The sequence below is a fragment of the Pezoporus occidentalis genome, unplaced genomic scaffold (genome assembly GCF_034315485.1).
Source record: "Pezoporus occidentalis ecotype Australia unplaced genomic scaffold, CSIRO_AGI_Poc_V1 ctg13, whole genome shotgun sequence".
NCBI lineage: Eukaryota > Metazoa > Chordata > Aves > Psittaciformes > Psittacidae > Pezoporus > Pezoporus occidentalis.
Genome location: NW_026913103.1, coordinates 6,114,059 through 6,132,767, shown reverse-complemented (window position 1 = coordinate 6,132,767; position 18,709 = coordinate 6,114,059). Strand labels below are relative to the sequence as shown.

At 36.8% G+C, this 18,709-nt stretch overlaps 1 protein-coding gene across 7 annotated transcripts in view; it reads left to right on the top strand.

Moving 5' to 3' along the window:
* PHIP (pleckstrin homology domain interacting protein) overlaps positions 1-18,709 on the top strand; it is a 110,820-nt gene that overhangs the window by 73,133 nt on the left and 18,978 nt on the right. For all 7 annotated transcript variants that reach the window (XR_009962747.1, XM_062608239.1, XM_062608240.1 and 4 more), the window contains 10 exons: positions 4,958-5,101; positions 5,955-6,031; positions 6,754-6,985; positions 8,059-8,178; positions 11,092-11,199; positions 11,600-11,724; positions 11,945-12,027; positions 16,664-16,775; positions 17,044-17,105; positions 17,975-18,130. Coding sequence is in view for 6 of the 7 variants with exons in the window: in XM_062608239.1 (XP_062464223.1) it covers positions 4,958-5,101; positions 5,955-6,031; positions 6,754-6,985; positions 8,059-8,178; positions 11,092-11,199; positions 11,600-11,724; positions 11,945-12,027; positions 16,664-16,775; positions 17,044-17,105; positions 17,975-18,130 (1,219 nt within the window). In the remaining variant the exon portion in view is untranslated. The remainder of the gene's footprint in view (positions 1-4,957; positions 5,102-5,954; positions 6,032-6,753; positions 6,986-8,058; positions 8,179-11,091; positions 11,200-11,599; positions 11,725-11,944; positions 12,028-16,663; positions 16,776-17,043; positions 17,106-17,974; positions 18,131-18,709) is intronic.

Genomic DNA, 18,709 nt, shown 5'->3' with positions numbered 1-18,709 from the left:
TTGGATTACAAGCTAAAAGCATAGGTCAGTAAAGAAGAACACACAGCAACTGTAATTACTTTTTGAGGAGATTCCAAGTACTATTACTAGGTTGTGTTTTTTTTGGCCAGGGTCATTATAAAGGTATATTAAAAGTAGCACAGAATCACAACTTAGTCTTTCTTCTTTAACAATATCTCCAACTTAGATGGAAGTCACGTAAGCATTCTCATTTTAAAGTTAGAAACTCCACATTTCTTTGGCACAGGTCATATTGAGGAGCGGTTGTATGTGATTGTTTGAGGGACTAATGGACTTGTGTGAGAGAACCTAAAAGCTTGGGTATTTTGACCTGAATAATGTTTAGTATCACTGATCTGCATGTTAAATGAAGAACCTTGCTTGACTTTCAAGGTCATTGGTGAGGAATAGGGTTTTCTTTGTTTTTTATTATTAAACAAAAGCACTTTAAAACCCCCAAGCCCTTAATGACAGAGGATAGAATGTGACATTGGAATCTCCTAATTTTCAGATCGGAACTGTATTTCAAATTATTTTTTTCAAGACCATGCCAAAGATGGGAAGTGAGAGAAGTAACATATTTAGGTAAATGTTCCCAGTTGGAGTAGTTAGTTTATCAATCTACTGGGATTACAGAGCATTATAATAAACACTGGAAGAGTGTGAGATTTTTATACTGTAGCAGGTTGATGTGGTGTGTGTTCTAGTAAAAAATGACAAAAACTGAAATATTTCAGCTTAAAGGTAATTAGAAATTATAAGCAGAAATTTGAAGGAATTAAAATTTGAGATTTTTATGGATGGACACAAGTATAGGCCTCTGTGACAGGTGCAATGACTATTGAAACCTAACAGAAACCAGTGATGAGAAATGTGTGCATTGTTTTGTTTAGTTGTGTTCCTCAAAAGTAGTAATTTCTCCACTTACATGTTACTTAAACACTACTTCCAGGTAAATCTGCAAGACGTTAAGAGCAAAATAATCTAAAACTTGAGAGACTAAGCACTTACTGCTTAGTGCCCGTTATCTTCACTGCCTTTGGAGTAGTTTTCACTAATGTCTTACACATGTGATGTGGTTAAGAGTGAAAATGAAGTAATTGCAAGCAGTGATCCAGATTTGAGACTATGGGAGGGTGATTTTTAGTCAGAAAATGACAGGCCAAGAGGCAGTGGGCACAATCTGCTGAAACAAGCAGTTTTGCCTGAACATAAGGAAGCCCTTCACTGTGAGGGTGACTGAGCACTGCCCCAGGCTTGCTCAGAGAGGCTGTAGAGTCTCCTACCTTGGAGATGCCCAGAAGTTGTCTGGACGTGATCCTGGGCAGCTGGCTTTAGGTGGCCCTTCTTGAGCAGGGGGGTTGGAAACGATGACCTCCAGAGGTCCCTTCATCGTCAACCATTCTGTGAAATAAAAGCTGTTTCAGCACTAACAGCTTGGGGGATTTGTTGTATTTATCATCTGGGCACAACTCATAGTCATCAAAGAATGTTAAACTCGGGCAAAGGTATATGCTAATGACTTTGGTAATGCACAAGTATCCCTCCAGAAAAATAAGAACTTAAATTCAGTAAGGATATTTAAGTTCATAGAGAAAAGTTGTATTGAAGAATTTAAATAGCATATCTAGTCAAGAATGAAAGCAGTTGTGTAGGCTACGTTGACTTTCAGCATATCATTTCAAATGCAATGTGAAAATCATATGCAGACAAAAAAGCCAAAGTTTCCTTTCTTTGACTTAAAGAGGCTGCAAGCGTCTGTTTAATGTTAGGGTTCTGATACTTGACATATGCTTGTGCCCTGCCCCTGTTAAACTTTCTAGTAGAGGCTAATTCCTGTTTCTTAAGGAGGACATATTTTTAGATAAAGAATAGATACTGCTGGTGAAGAAATAGTATGAAAGTGCTACAGCCAGAGCTTTCTAAAATAGCTGCAGCCCTCTCTGAAAGCGCAGCAAAGCTGTGCTTCCTGGAGGAGTTGTGGTCTTAAGGACAGTAGAGTGCAATGGTCTGATCTGTCAGAACACCACTGAGTTTCCACTGTATATTTCACAAATAGTGTTACAAAGATGCTCAGCAGTGTCCAGATGACATGTTTGTATCTGTCCTGCTCAAATACAGGAAATGCCATCATTTGTTTGCAGAAAAGCTGTTCTGACAGGAGCTGTAACTTCTGGCTTATCTGTAGATGTGCTCTGATCCTGACTGGGAGCCTTGGATATGATATGAAGTACTTGGCATATATGACTGTTCATCAAAGTGTAGCAAGAGAAAGAGAAAGTGCTGATTGAACCTCAGATCATAGGTTATCTTGGCTTTGTTTCCAAGCCTCCCATTAGAGTTGAGAGTCTAATTTCAGACTCTAGGATATATATTTGGAGGACAAGGGGTAGAGACCATCAGCTATTTCTTCAGTCATTGTTGAACCTGTTGGTGATAGGTTCCATTTTGTCAGAAAAAGATTGTAATACTTTGTTGTTAGTTAGACCTTCACACCTGAACCCACCCATCCCTCAAATAAAGATCTGCCTGATCTGCAGCTTTTCATCAGAGTTTGGCAAAGCTGCGTGGAATAGGAGTCGTGTTAAATACATTTTTTTTTTAGCAAGACGTGGCAGACCTTTTATGGTTCCTGCTTGAGCAGTGGGGTTGGACAAGCTGATATCCAGAGGTCCCTTTCAACTTCAGTTATTCTGTCATTCTGTTGCTTATGGATAACTACTTGTGTGTTTGGATGTTCTGGGTTTGTGGGTTTTTTAGTTTTCATTTTGGGTTTATGATGGTGATTATTATTATTACCCATTCTTGTTTTGCTATTGAATATTTCCAAAGCAATTTTGTTACTCTTTGGCATCACTCTGGCCCAGTATTTTATACAGTCATGTTACTTGCTTCCAGGAAGGAATAGTTTGGGTGAGGGGATATTCTTTTTCCTCAGGCTTTGAATTGCCAGAAAAGAACAACTCTTTCCAAAACCAGAGTAATGCAAAACGCTTCAGTTTCTCAAGGTTCCATAGTTTCAATATAAGTAGGGAAAAGCTATATTTATAACAGCCATTTGAGAAATCTCACCTCTGAATAGAAATGGGGATGTAAATTTTTAGGACTTTAGCATGATTATTTTTGTTGGGTTGTGATATAGCTTCTGTAAAATACATCCTCGTTATTGTAAAGGATATATAGCTTCTGTAAAATACGTCCTCGTTATTGTAAAGGATACTTGACTATTTAATTGAGTTTCTGTGATTCCATTCTGTTGTCTGTGCTTTTTCATACTGTGTTTCATGATGTTAAAAGGCAGACAGGCTTTATAAAAAAAGTTGCAATTCAGTGACAGAAGCAAGTTGCTGTAACACTGGCTCTTGAAGGCTCTCTGCTTCAGCAGTGAATCTTGAAAGCTTGACAAGGAGTGAAGGACAGAAAGGCTCAGCCCTTGTATGATGGGCTCAGCCACTAGTCTTAGGGTTGCTCTGGAGCTGTTCTAGGTCAAGTCAGAGCAGCTTGAGGAGATCTGGTAGTGCTGCCAGTTTGACTCCAGAAGGAATGGCCTAGGTCTCAACTTTGGGTAATGATAAAATGCTGATTGCTGAGCAGTCCCATTAAAAGTGTCTCTGGTAGCTGTGCTGTCAGTGCTAGGTTACCCAACTTGAATTCACTGGACAGAAAAACAAGCACGATGCTCACTGAATAGAGCACAGAGCAGTTTGTGTTGGTCTTTTGTGCTTTGGTGGAAACTGTAATGCAGTTGTACAGTTTTCACCAAAAAGCAGTTGTGGTTTTTTTTTTTGCTCAGTGAGAAAATTTAACCTCATGAATCAACTTTTATCATACATGACAGGACAGATATTCTCTTCCCTACAAAAGAAAAATCAGGAGGAACAGGTACAAGTAGTCTGCCCTGCTAGAAGGCTCTGCTAATATTAGCATCTTTCTGTGGTTTGCTCCAGTTCTGCTTTCTTCATCTCTGCAACTGTGTTTTCAACCATATCACCATCTAATAGATCTCTGAGGTTTCCTTTATGGAAGAAAGCAGTGGGGAAGTGATACCACCTTTTGTGGCATTTAGAAATGGGTCCAAAAACTATTTAGTTGAGTCTGAGCTAGGCTTAAATTTGAATATTCATGCCAAAAAATTAGCACAAAACTCCTGAAATTGAGATTGTAGCTCTTGGTGGGGGGGGGGTGGGTGGGCAGTTGTTGTGGTTTTTTTGTTCATTTGTTTGGGGTTTTGCCAGGGGTTGGGGACTAAAACAAGATAAATCACTTTATGGGGAGAGCAAGTGTTTGTATTATGTATATACTACAGGACGAACAAAATCTCTTAATGCTGGAATGTGAAATGATTCTTAATTGCAGCCTTATTTCAGTCTCCTAATCTTCATAAGAATTTAGATTCTTTCCAACTGACTCATTTGTTTGAACTGTTCCATGCATCATCATACCATTTAAAGGCCTTTACTTGCTAACAGTCATCCCTGTATGCCAAGGGATGTATTGCCATACAGGTGCTTCTTCTGACAGAACTGACCACTCAGCTGAAAAATAACACACTCAGGAGTTCTCTGTAAGAGTCCCCTTTCCTCTGATGTCCATTTTTAGTGTAATTTTGAGCTGTTAGAAGCTCTTAGCAGCCTATCAGTAGTTAACTGATAAATACTTTGTAAGAATGGTTTTGATAATTAAAGGTGAAAAATTTTTATTATATCTGTGAAGAAATTTTCATTATTTCCAGAATGTACTGAACTGCTTGGTGCTTATATTCAGCTGTGCACACGGAGTGCTTTCTTCAGCAGCTCTTCAGTTTTGGACTCATGGCCTGGTTTGCATTTTGTGATGTTGAAGCTTGTATCTTCTTGCTCCTGCAAAAGTTGCTTCGTGGAATACTATTATTAAAATACTATGTAATAATAAAATGTATACACAGAAAATACATATTTTGACATTTGTGTCTTCACAGAACCATTCTCATGATCATTTACTAGACACAAGCGACTCAAAAAAACAGCAGCAAGCTAATCAGCACAACTACCGTACGAGATACGCAGTAGAAGAAACTGCAAGGCCTGCTGAAGAGTTAGAAAATGGACACAGTTCCTCAGATGTAAGATGCTTATTCATGAGGCAATCTTACGTATTCCATTTCTACTTGTTAAGCTCTTGCCTCAGCTAATTAAATATTGTTTCTAGTGGAAACTCATGTTGCGTTTTCCACTGTGTGTTTTCTTTCACCTCTTTAAAAATTATGAAGAATTAGGTTTTCACATGTTGTTGTATATTTAGTGTTACTTAAAATAATTGTCAGAAAGGGAGAAATGCTTATTTGTAAGGGCATTTTATGAAGTGTATGTGTGCAATGCTATATCTTCCTTCTATTTGTAAGCCTAATCAGTATTGCCCATATGGCCTAGCAAGTATGGTCACCAGCTCTAGGTGGCCCTGCTTGAACAGCGACGTTGGATAATACAACCTCCACACATCCCTTCCAGCCTCAACCATTCTGTCTTCTGTAGCTGTAATAGAGAAAGGAGTAGTAAGAGTATATAAAGTTCATACTGGGTTTTTGTTTGATATGAATTGAAAAGATGTGGAAATAATTGCATTAAAAGGCCTGGAACTAATTTTCAAAAAGGCAAGCTAGCCTCTTTAATTGAAGATTGAGAATCACTCAGGACTCTACTGGCTGTATGTTAAAAAAATGTTGTTCTACACTTGTGCATCTCTCCAGGCATAGATACTGTTTTATTTCCTTCATTTCATTACATCCATTAAAGTAAAATAACTATTTGCAAACTAAAATGCCTTTTTACCAGTATAAAGCTTTTGTACTGCTAGATGTTTATAACATATATAAAGCTTAGAGAGTTTTAGTCATATTGTCATGTGTTACAAGTTTTTTGAGGTTTAAAGAAAATGCTTTCTTTTTCTCTGCCTCCCCTTTGCCCCCGCTATGTTAGGAAGGGGAAGTAGTTGTTGCCAGTGGTGGAACATCAGAAGATGATGAAAGAGCATGGCACAGTGATGGCAGCTCTAGGTAAGTGACAGTATAAAGTCCTGCTGATATATTTTAAATAATCTTCTCTGTAAACATTTAATGAATAATAATGAAAATTGTGCACATTTAGAAGAAAAGATGCAGAAGAACTTAAAACTTTAAGGGTTTAATTTTTAGCTATATTACTAACTAAAATTTAGGAAACGTTTCATCCTTGTTTGTGAGAAGAATTGCTTCCATTTGGTTTTGCAGGAGGGTAGCATGCATGCTTCAGGCATGTTGTAGCCTTTTCCTGTGACTGTCAGCCTTTGCTGTGTGACTGCCTTGCTGACCCTTGGTTTGAAATTAAAGAGCAAAGCTTGAGGAAGATTCACACCATCCTTGGTTTCTTTAGCAGATTGAGTATTTTTGTTGTTGTTGTTGTTGAAACTATTCAAAATCAGAAGTCCTGAGAGCAATATTCAGATTTTCACATGTATCATTCTTGAATTGACCCGAGTTAACAGTGGTTTACTTCTTGTGGTGCTAGAAGCTGTTTCTTGCAAGACTGAATGATATCAAGGCTTTTAGTTTACTAACATTTAAATTGTAGATAGAATATACGGGTTTAGGCACTGGTTTTAACTGTTAAAGTATTGTAGTTACTTAGAATATTGACTGTGATCTTCTGTTGGGTTATAGCCTATAATCCAATGCACTCTGAATTGTTTTTTTAAGTTCCATTTTTTAATTTCTGTTTTATTTCGGTATATGATACGTAGTGACTACTCAAGTGATTATTCTGACTGGACGGCAGATGCAGGAATCAATTTGCAACCACCAAAGAAAATCCCTAAAATTAAAACAAAGAAAGCAGAAAGTAGTTCAGAAGATGAAGAAGAACCTGAAAAACAAAAGAAGCAAATTAAAAAGGAAAGGAAAAAAGGAATTGAGGAGAAAGATGGACCGTCAACATCACCAAAGAAGAGGAAACCCAAAGAGAGAAAACAAAAGGTTAGATGTTCTTTTTATGTTGCAGGATGCTCACTCTTGATGTCTAAAGAATTAGTTCTATGATTCAGTTACATGTACTACTTAATATTGTCTAATTTGAAAACACATCGTGACTTGTGAGAAATGATAATTACTGACTCTTGTAAGTCAAATGATAGATTGTCGTAATGATACGCTTTCTAAGTATGAGGCGCTTTGCTTAAGGAACAGTTCTAATGTTCTTAATACCATCTTTTCACAGACCAGAAACTTCTTTCTATGGATATATTGAGTATTAGTATAACATATGCTTGTATTTTTCCAGCTGTACTGACTGTCTTCCTGCTTAATTGCATTTAGTCTGCACAATCATGTCGTATTTTTCTATCAATTCCACGATATATGATGTTTGCTTTATGCTTGCTGCTGTACTTCTGTTGGAGGGAATTTCACTTGATCAGAGTTCTGCTGTTTGTCTGTTTTGTATTTTTTTTGCTTTTGAATATATTCATGTCATTCCAGTTTAGATCAGTACACATGGAAATTTTGAGTTACTTTTGTTGCATTTGAATATGTTACCCTTGGAGTATCCCATCTGCAGTCTGCGGGTAGAGTCTTCTGTCAGTGGCTATATGGATTTCTGTACAACTGGCCAAGGCGTCTTTCTGTTCATGGACAAAATTCTGTTAATTTCAAAGCAGCCTTGCTTGAATGGTTGCATAAAACCCTGTTTTATCTGGCGTATCAGATATAGACATGCAGTGTGCGCTTAGGACCAGCAGCTGCAATGAGCTTTGTTACTTACAAATACATGGTATGAGCACATAGAATTTGAAACTGCAGTCCCACAGCACATTATAATAAAATATACCATTAGGTAACATGGAGATACCCAATCTGGGTCATTTCCACATGCTTTACCTCTGTTTGTTTGTTAATCTCTCCCTCCTCCTTTCGTGGGGCTCCTTAATTGGCATCTGTATAATTGGTCTTACGGACCAAGGCAGTTGATTTTAATAAGACACTTCCCAAAATACAGGGCTTCCTCAAATGTTATTTAATTCATATTAATCTTCTGTGTGTATTTTCTTCAGAGGTTGGCTGTAGGAGTTCTGGCAGAAAATGGTTTGACACTGGAAGAATGGCTGCCTTCAGCGTGGATTACAGACACTGTTCCTCGTCGGTGCCCATTTGTGCCACAGATGGGGGATGAGGTATTGTATTTTTTTTCCTCTGTGTTCTTGCTTCTTTCAGCTTGTTTTTGCCTTCTTTTGTTTTCATCTATGCATTTTTTTCTCAGAGATTTATTATCAGAATATTTGGGATTTTCTTCAGAACATTGTTTTATCTGGCTAAAATTTTTTCAGTTCCTTCAGTCTTTCCCAGTGTTGCTTTAGCTGATTTTTATTCCATACTACTGTGGTAACATTCCTTCTTGCACTATGTTCACTGTGTTAATTTGCTTATGACATGCATGCAAGCTGTGTGAGGTGCTTTATGTAGTGAAACTAGTTCTTAGTGGTAGCGTATCTTGTATGCTGAAGACCAGGTAAAAAAATCAAATACAAATTGAAGTTTAGTTAAACTTTGGTTTGGAACTTGAAATAAAACCCAGGAATTAAACCTCTGAGAGGAAGGTGGGGGTGTGTGTTTTGTTTGTTCGTAAATTTATTTATTCTGAATAAAAACTGATACTGTCGTTTTCCCTAGTGTGTCTGGTATTGGGAAGCTTCTGCTGGTCTCTTACCACAGAAAATCGTAAGGGATTTTATGTATATATGTATTTTATAGGAATTGGACTGTAAACAGCTTGTAAACAGCCCAGTAGCAAAAGGACACCCACTAGTTTCTACTTTGGAAAATGTGAACATTACAGTGAATTGTATGAATAAGTAGTATCAGATAGAAGGCAGTCTTGAAAACCAGAGCCTGCATTTTTCCTAAAATCTCCTCAGGTTAAAATAAGAGGAAATAGCTGCCTTATGCTGTAATGTATAGTCTTTTGGCTCTTCAGGGAGGTACTAAACAGAGTGCTTGTAGAGCTCACACCTTCAGAATGAAGTTGGAGAAATACCTGATGTGATAGCAAAGTTGATTAACTTTGGTCGTGAGCCAGAGCTGTTTGCAGGCACCACCTCAGATGCTGAACCTGAGCAGAGGTTGAATGTGCAAGCTATTTTGTTTTTACTGGATCGCTTCACTGATGCAGTTCACAGCACAGCTATGCAAAGATTACATCACTGCTGCTCATGAGGGAGGGAGGGAGCACTTCAAGTTGAGAGTTGCAACTGGAGAAAACGCTTATGGATTTATACTCTCCAGCAAGCATGTTTTGGAGACTATGCTGTTCAAAAGTCCAAGTCCAAATAAATATATTTGGTGCCTGATACCATCTGGATACAGTGAAGCAGCCAAGGATTTATCTGTATCATATTACTCAGGAGACTTTAACATCATATTGATTTAGTAAGCTAAACTGGTGTGTTTGGTTTGGCACCTGCTGAATAGCGTGTGCAGTGTGTACTAGGAATATCTAAGTAGGCTGCATCCTTTTGCTGAAAAAGGCTTTATATTGGTGAACAGGAAATTTCGTGTCCTGTGCCTAGAAAATGGGAGTAGTTGCGCTAATAGAGCATACGTTTGTAATCAAGCTGCTCTGTCTAAAATTCCATCTCTGATGCTTGCACTCCCCAGATTTGCATAAAATGTGAAAAGAAGCTATTCATCTAGTAAGTTACTTGTGAGATCCATAGGAGTAGAAGATCGGTTTGATTAGAGATGGTGATGAGAAGAGGTCTCCTGTGGCCTTTGAACATTTTGATGGATGGTTGGTGTGCTTTATAAGATTTGGGAGGAGAGATATTTCAGATTCATTCTCTTACAGCTGTACAAACAAGTAAGAAAAACCAGTAGTGCTATATTTAGTTCTCAGCACATAAGAATAGCACATACCATCCCTTTCCCCTTTCTAAATACTCCCATTTACAGATCTTTGTCATGTGTTTTGAGGGTCAGGGGAAAGAACCAGAGAGATGTGACTGCAATTCCCCTGTCTTGATTATCGAGCTACAATGCTTACTCATTGGGGTATTCTGCTGTTAGCACAATAAAGAATAGTTTTGTCTGGGTACTACAACAAGCGTGCAGAAGCGGGAATTTATCAAGATTAAAAGTATGATTTCCTGGAAAAGACGTAAATTCTTTTTTCCAAAGATATCTTTTGAATTTGTTCCTTTGACAGAAGACGCAATGCTTAGAGCCATTTATAAAATAAAAGTTTTTCACTCCTGTAAACAGATTATTGTATGGAATGCATCATTGCTGGAATACAGCTGTTTAATCAGATCTTTGTTCTAATTACTTTGGGAAAACTGTGTTTTGCATTTCTTGAATATATGCTTAAGGTTTTCAGCATACTACTTCATTACAGTGATGGTTTATAACAAAAACGTTCTTCCACGTGATACCATGTACAGCGGTGTCGAAGTAAAACTAATAGACTCTGAATGTCTGAACCGTGGAAATTTGTAGTGGAAGGATTAAAAAAATAAGCACTTGAAATGTGCTTATTCAATTTAAAATGTGCAAATACAAATATTCTGTTTGTTCATGTCTTGGGCTATTTGTTCAGTGAAGCAAATACCAGAATCTTACAAGAACAATAAGAAACAGCAGTATTATCCTCTTAAAATATATTTGTCATTCTAAAAGGATATGATTAGCCAGACAGTGAATTTAGTAATACTTGATTGTCATCTTAGGGCTGTCCAACAGTGATGAATAAACAGATGGATTAGTGGAATTGATGTTGCTTGAATTGTTCTGTAGTGCAGTAATAAATAGATGGTTCCGTTACTGATTTTTGGTTTTTGTCTTGTGTAATTTAGGATATTTTGCTCATAGGGAAAATGGTTATAGAACATATTTCTATGAATGTTTCTATGATACCTGCTTTAATTGGCCACTGCATTTGTATTTTTTTTTTGAGAACCTGTGACTTTTTCAGGAAAACCAGGTGGAAAAAAATTGATAACAAAATAGAAAGTACACACATTGTATGGCAGTGATATGCTAGCATTTCAGCTCCTCAAAGTCTTTGGTAGATGACTGTCACATTTCACTTCTAGGTCTACTATTTCCGACAAGGTCATGAAGCATATGTTGTAATGGCAAAAAAGAACAAAATATATAATATTAATCCCAAGAAGCAGCCATGGCATAAAATGGAATTACGGGTATGACTTATTTTCTATTTTGTTTGTATTTTAATATTTTTCAAAATTTGGAAACTAACTGAAACTAATTCTTAATACGGATGTTTCTAATGTGCTCTTAAAATATTAAGGGAGAAAAGTTAGTCTAATAAATATTCAAATGAAATCAAACCTTAAACTGTACTTCCTTTTGCATCTGCTTGAGCAAGTGAGGTGGTCACACTTCACAGCAAAATATTTTTCAGACAAGTTACATTGTGGAAATAATAGCTTGTTTCAAAAGACTGAATCTCAGATACTTGATTTTGGCATGTTCTGGCAGAAGTCTGATCTTTTCAGTATACCCGTATTTTCACGTTTTAGAAAGTTACTATAGTCATCTTAACTTCAGTGGTGGTACATAACAGTTTGTTTATTCCAGGAGCAAGAGCTGATGAAAATAGTTGGGATTAAGTATGAAGTGGGATTGCCTACTCTCTGCTGTCTTAAACTGGCTTTTCTTGACCCTGATACGGGTAAACTAACTGGAGGATCGTTCACCATGAAGTAAGGAAAACAGTATTGTATTCAAACTGTGGGATTCCATCTTTGGGACCAGGGGCTGAGGTTGAAAGTTAAAAGATAACATTAATGTTGTGACTTCAACTTTTGCTTTTGAAGTATTGAATTGAAATTTTTTAGTTTTTTTGTTTTTTTTTTCCTAAGTGCTTTACTTTATGCTTTTGCTGTTTTATCGCTTAATAGTTATGTGTTCTGTTTTAATTAGGTACCATGATATGCCAGATGTCATAGATTTCCTAGTTTTGAGGCAGCAGTTTGACGATGCAAAACACAGGCGATGGAATATAGGTGAGTTGTGTGGGGAGGATTTTTTTGGTGTTTGCTTGTTTTCTAAGTGTCTACCTATTTTCATGATAACTTACTAAGAAGTAGCTTACGGTAAATAAATCCTAATGCTCTGCTGAAGTTGGAGAACAGGCTCTGTATATTTGGATGCGGAGTCCTGTTTCGCCCCTGACTGATGCCTAAAGCAAGCAAACAAAATACAGAAGGTCATCTGTAAAAGGAAGTGCAAAGGAAATCTCAGTTGTGTGTTTGCAGAGAGAAATGAAGAATACTTTTTAGAAACGTGTTTATTGGTAACTAATAATTTACTGTAGCCTATATATGGCTTGTCTCTGTTCTGATTTAAGGCCCTCTTACAGCTGCATTGCTAACTAGAAATGGAGGGGGGTGTCTATTTCTGGAATTTCTAATGGAAATAGGAAATGCATGACTCCTAGACTGTACAAAGAGAATGCCTTTCCCATCTCTATATTTGCTCGAATTCTGTTCTAAAACCCATATGCTTTAGCTTTATTGAAATGCGTATGATTGTAATTCACTGCCGTGTGAATGGAAACGTTTTCTATTCGTTTTACTTTGCCTCTGATTAATTATTTCCAAGTATTGTATACTGGAGGAAGTCAGTGGCAGGCTTGTCCTTCAGTCACATCTATTTCCTAGTCATCTTTTTCATATGATAATAAAGAACACCTTTCAACAGTGGAACCTAACCTAGGTGGAGAGAAAGTTCCATTATGATAATATGAACATCTGGGGGGGAGGGGTTAAGGAGGTCAGGAAATACGTATATTCTCATTCATAAAAACAGCCTTAGATTGTCTCTGAAACTTAAAAGATTAAGCAAGTATTACTGATTTTTCAGAGTTCAGGATGAAACTCTGTTCCCCCAAGAGAGAATTTGTATATGATACCATATTTACAGAATTACAGACAGTGTTAATGTCTTTCCCAGTATCTCTGTATATTCTGTGAAGTGACATGTTTCTAAAAGCAAAATATTGATAGCCTTCCTTTTTGGTTGGGTTGGTTTTATTGTGTTTTGTTTTGGTGTTTTTTTGTTTGGTTGGGTTGGGTTTTGTTTGTTTATTAAGTAGATCTTAATGTTAAAAACACATCATCTGTAAAGTAGCAGTGATTTCTGTACCAACTCAGTTCCTGTGGTTCTTTAATTTGGGAGCTGTGGCTAATATTTACAAAGCTGACTTGCCAGCATTTCTTGCCACTGCAGGCAAAGCATCATATAGGAGAATGGTGGATTTTAATGCAAGAACATGATGGTGTATCTGACTGCCTGTGTAGAAATGACTGATCCACCATACAACATCTCTGTAAATACACTGGCCCCTTAGTCTGTACTTGCAGTTTTCAAAGTGCTGTCCTCTCAAGTTCATCATAACTAAGTAACCTGAAGAAGTGGCACAGATGGATATTAAAAACTTCTTTATCATTTCTTACCTGACTTTGCCAGGAAAGATGAATTGATCTTCTGTCCTTTGATTACACATCATGATATGCCTACTTAGATGTGTGCTTTAGCAGTAGATGTGTAAATTACATATGACCGTATTAATAAGTTCCATATCATCTCATACTGTATGCTCTGTTGTCTGAACAGCTTATCTTTGATTCTGTAGGGATTTTGGCAGAGACCCTCAGCTTCTGATGCAGTAGGAAATGTATACCTTGATTTCTTCTTTAAAGATCATTTTGGTTTAAAGATTTTTTTAAGGGACAAGATTGGGCAACATCTACTGATCTGTCAGCAAGCTTTGCTTTTTCCTGATGGTTATGGATCTGTGGTCTTGTCTTGCTCTGCCATGCCATACATATTTTCCCACAAGATCGAAGCAGCAGTAGAATAATGGCTGCTATACCTTGTATGTAGATGGCCTAGCCAGATGTCATCTGTCAGTTGTCATTATAGAAATCCAGGAGTTAGAGACTTTGAAACGTTGCTCTTGCTGCCCTGAAGAGAACAAGCACGGGTAGCATCTCCTTCCTGGGCTAGCAACTGTATTTTGAGAAACTTGCAGTGTGGAAGGAATCAGAGCTGCACAAAAAGTATCAAAAGTGCCAGAACCTTTTATCAAGACTTCAGTGTAAATAAATATGAGTTTAAGGCCAGTGGTGTCTAATACCAGCTTGTAACTCTGACAGGTGTGCATTAGAGTTCATTCTTCAGTTCTTTTGGGTGGTAGAACTAGTGATAAAATAGCTTCCTTCTTTGAGGCCATATGAAATGCTAAAGCAGAGATAGCAAAGACACTGCAGTTGAAACTGCTACAGCTCTTCCAGAGGCCTTCCAGATAGCTACCCTCCTCTCTGTGTTGACGCTTCAGATATTTTACTAATGTATGCTTATGTATCTGGGACAAATCATGCACTGTTTTGTGGCAGTGTGGAACACGGTATAAAAATGTTCCTTGAGAGTAGGTCATAGATAAGGAGAAATGCCTTAGAACTGTACCTGAATCTGTTCCTGACTTTTCAACCAAATGAATCTGAAATCTCCAAGATTTATCTGACATGGTCAAGTCTTCTGAACTTTCACTTTTTATGAACAAACTGGTATTTTTTTCAGTCATGCAGTTGCTGGTTTGTCTTCTCAGGACTGCTGTAACTATCTTCCTTACTCCTCTGTGATTTCTGGCACCTAGCCTATAAATCAATATTTTTATAGCAACTATTTGGGGAGTTGCTGGATGTTAAATTTTCTGCCTCCACTTTAAGTCATTAAAGCATTGATCCTTCAACAAATAACAATCCTGGGTGTTTTGGTGGGGGCGTTTTGCTAGGGTTTTTGGTGGTGTGTTTTTATCATTTGGCTGGGGGGGGGTTGGATTTTTTGTTTTTGTCTTGGTTCTTTTTGGTTGTTTGTTTTTTTTTTGTTGTTGTGTTTTTTTTGTTTAGGGAAGAATGTATTTATGGAGTTTTTTAATATTAAAGTTATATTAATGTATTAATCCTTTCAGAAAGAACAAAGTTTGAGAAGTGACAGGTTCTTATTTCTAGTCAGATTGTATTTATTGCATATCTTTGTTTTATTATAGCTTAACTACAAGATTAATACATGGCTAAAAGCTACATTCTGCAGGATTTGTGCAGCTTTAGCTATATGTCTTAGACAAGCATGCATATGTGTCTCTTACATAGCAGCCACTTTAAGTTCGACCTACAGTTTACATTTTTATCAAGCTGACACCTGGTGATTAAAAAGTCCTAGGAAACTGTGCTGAATCCTTCCAGTAAGAATTTCCAATCTGCTGTCCACATAGATGAAGCAGCACAAAGGACACTGGAAAAACTATGATTCAGGAGATTGTTCTCTGGGCTTTTTCAAACAAATTGTTTTCAGCTTTAGCGTTCTGTCCATAGGAATGCTGTGGCTCTTGAAAAATCATAACTGCTGCCAGGATACGCTCCTTTCAGTGGTTTTCATCTGCTTAATGTTCAGCCCCATGAGGGCACTTGCAGTTGTACCTACACACATTTTGTTGTAAAACTGATTGCTAGGGAGTGACATGTTAAGAGACTGTGCTTTAAGAGCTCTTTAGAAAAATATATTCCTTTATAATAAAACATCACCTCTTATATTTTTGATCTTGCCATTTCAGATATTTCTGGTATACTTTGTTCTCTTACAATCATCACACTTAGGACTATTAATGGAAGCTTTGTAATTCTCATAGAATTACTTGCAATCCATTAAATGAAAAAAATGCAGTAAAGAACAATTTTGAGAATATATTTTCTTCTTACTAATTCAGACAACTGCAGCAAGCATTTGGACAGAGCGTGGATGTGTTGGAATAGAGCAAATACTGCAGCAGTTGAGAAAGAGTGTGTATGTTCCATGCCATGAAAACAAAAACCTGCAGTTTTTGGAATCGTGCACTTAAATTACATTTGTTCTTGTATTGAGCAAACTGAATATGCCACTAAAAATTGTTTCTAAATTCTGTGATATGTGTTACAGAAAATGTTGGGCTTTTTGATGATGTGTAGTACATGGATTCTCATGTGTAATTTTTTTAATAACACTTGTGACCTTTTTTCTCAGCTAGGCAAATGCTTTACAGTAGTGAAACCATTTCAAATCACAGTAAATTACTTTGCTAACCTTTTGGAAAAGCTTTAAAAATTTTATTCTTTATCAGTCAGATTGCCTTCATAGTAAAGAGAATGAACCTCTGGATTGCATTTGGGTAGCTGGAAAAGCACTTCAGAAACTGAGAAGGAGCTCAGCAATATTCAGAATATTCCCCGTACAAAAGCATCGCAGTACTCGGTTACTTTAAGATAATATGTAGTGTTTAAGACAAGTAGATTTGAGTCTTAAAGTTACAGCATTGAAATGTCTTACATTTATATGAAATCAAGAAATGCATATATGAAGAATATGTAGATAGATTTTTTAATAATTTTTAATGCCATATTAACTTTTTGTTTAAAAGCAGCCTTCAGGAAGAATTTTAATTTTTGTTTTAACTGAATGCGACTTAACGTTTTGCCTGTCGATGTTGCAAATGTTCAGAAGGATTTCTGTATTCAACATCAAGCCAAAGGTATCTAAAAACTGCTTTTACTTGGAGGTGTAAGGTTCCTTGTATTGATAAAATGGTTTTGTGTTCTCACCTAGGTGATCGTTTCAGGTCAGTGATAGATGATGCGTGGTGGTTTGGAACAATTGAAAGCCAGGAACCTCTTCAGCCTGATTATCCTGATAGCTTATTTCAGTGCTACAATGTCTGGTTAGTAAATTTATGATCAATCTTTTATTTTAATTGTTTCATTTGAAGGATTGACTAAGCAACTTGCTTGCATTAAATTCAGTCATGCATCTCACTGTACCAGTTTATTATAATACTCTGTGGTATATATATAGTTATTTTGCAAACAGTAAATAATTACATTGTCTGTGGTGTATGTATAGTTATGTTACAAACATTAAATAATTACACTGTTGAAGCAATATTAGTAGATAATTTAAATGTGGGGTTTGTTTTGTTTGTTTTTAAGCTGGGACAATGGTGATACTGAGAAGATGAGCCCTTGGGACATGGAGCTGATACCAACTAATGGTATTGTCCATTAATAACATAATTGCTTAAAGAGTGTGTTTAAAGAAGGAAAAAAATGTTGTATGAGTTTACTTAAATAATGCTGTTTCTCTTGGGCAGTAGGGGGAAGGCCCACAAACCAGCTGCATTTCAAGAACATCCTTAAAGCAATTATTAAACTAAAAGTGGGTCAAGATAAATGAACTGCAAAAGAAAAATACAGCTATCCTTTGACAAACTAAGTGTATGTTGGAAATAGAGACGTTAAAAAACTTGTAACAGATGACATACAGTTAAAGGTACAGTTTTGCGCAGTTAGGGAGGATTAAAGATATACTGGTGCCCTGTGTCATCTTTTCTGAGACCTGTCAGCATGACTGCAGATGTTCAGTGTATTGAAGTTTCAGCATATGCCTGTGTGATAGTTTGATTAACAGGAGGACTTGCTCCCTATCTGGCCCAGCATGTGTGGCAGATAGATGTGCTGCAGTGGACAGCATAGTTTGTGCACTGTTCCCAGGGAAGAATACTGTGTTTCTTCCTTCCTCGCTTAGTTTTTGGGGATTTTTTTTTAATTTCATAAAAAGCTGGTTAAAAAACAAAAGTAGAATCACGTTATTTCCTTGTGTTTTCTCGAAAATGTTTGATAATACTGTCACTCATAAATAAGCATAGAAGTAACCATTAAATAATTAAATAATTCTTTTAAGTTATACAGCAATATACAGAAAGCATACTAGTTGCATCCAAAATGTCTTTGAGCGAATTGGGTACTATGCATTTGTATTGGTTAGTAAAATGATGTTATGTATCTTTGAATTGCAGGTATATGTACTGCACAAGATACAAAGATTTGTATTTTATTTAGTTTTCATGTTATTACATTACAGCTGTATTTCCAGAAGAACTGGGAACTAGTGTTCCTTTAACAGATGATGAACGTAGAACACTGCTCTACAAACCTCTGGATGGAGAATGGGGTTCCAGGACCCGAGATGAGGAGTGTGACAGAGTTATCACAGGGATCAACCAACTCATGACTTTAGGTAAATGCTGAATAATACGGGAGATGCTTTTATGTTACGTTTTTGGGAATAGGCTCACGTGTACTTCTAAAATTACCCAAATGAATGTGATAAAATACACCTTTTACTTCTAGATTAACTGGAACAAAACTGGAGCATTACACATATTTTAATTTTTCATGTAGTGAGTATAAAACCTAAATTTTCTCCCGTTTTCAAAGGTAACGATTGTTTTGAAATACACTAGGGGTTTGGGTTTTACAGGAGAAAAACAAGTCCTAGTTTTTTTTACTTTGGCTAGCAGAATCTTCTTGGGGTTAAAATGGCAAACTTCATGATAAACAGAATATTAACTATATTACGAGCAGATGCAGTCAGGGGAATCTTTTATGCTTCATGCGAGAATGTGTAGATTTTCCTTTCAGTAGGCTTTTCTAACTCCTGTTTTCTCCCCCATATTGCATAGTTACGAAAAATGTTTAGGAAAAAGTGATTAATTCTCTGCAACTGAATGGCAAACGGCTTTTAAGTTAGTCTTTAGTTGCAATTAGTCTTTACAGGCAGCTTCTGAAAAGGTAACATTTAACACATCACTGCAAC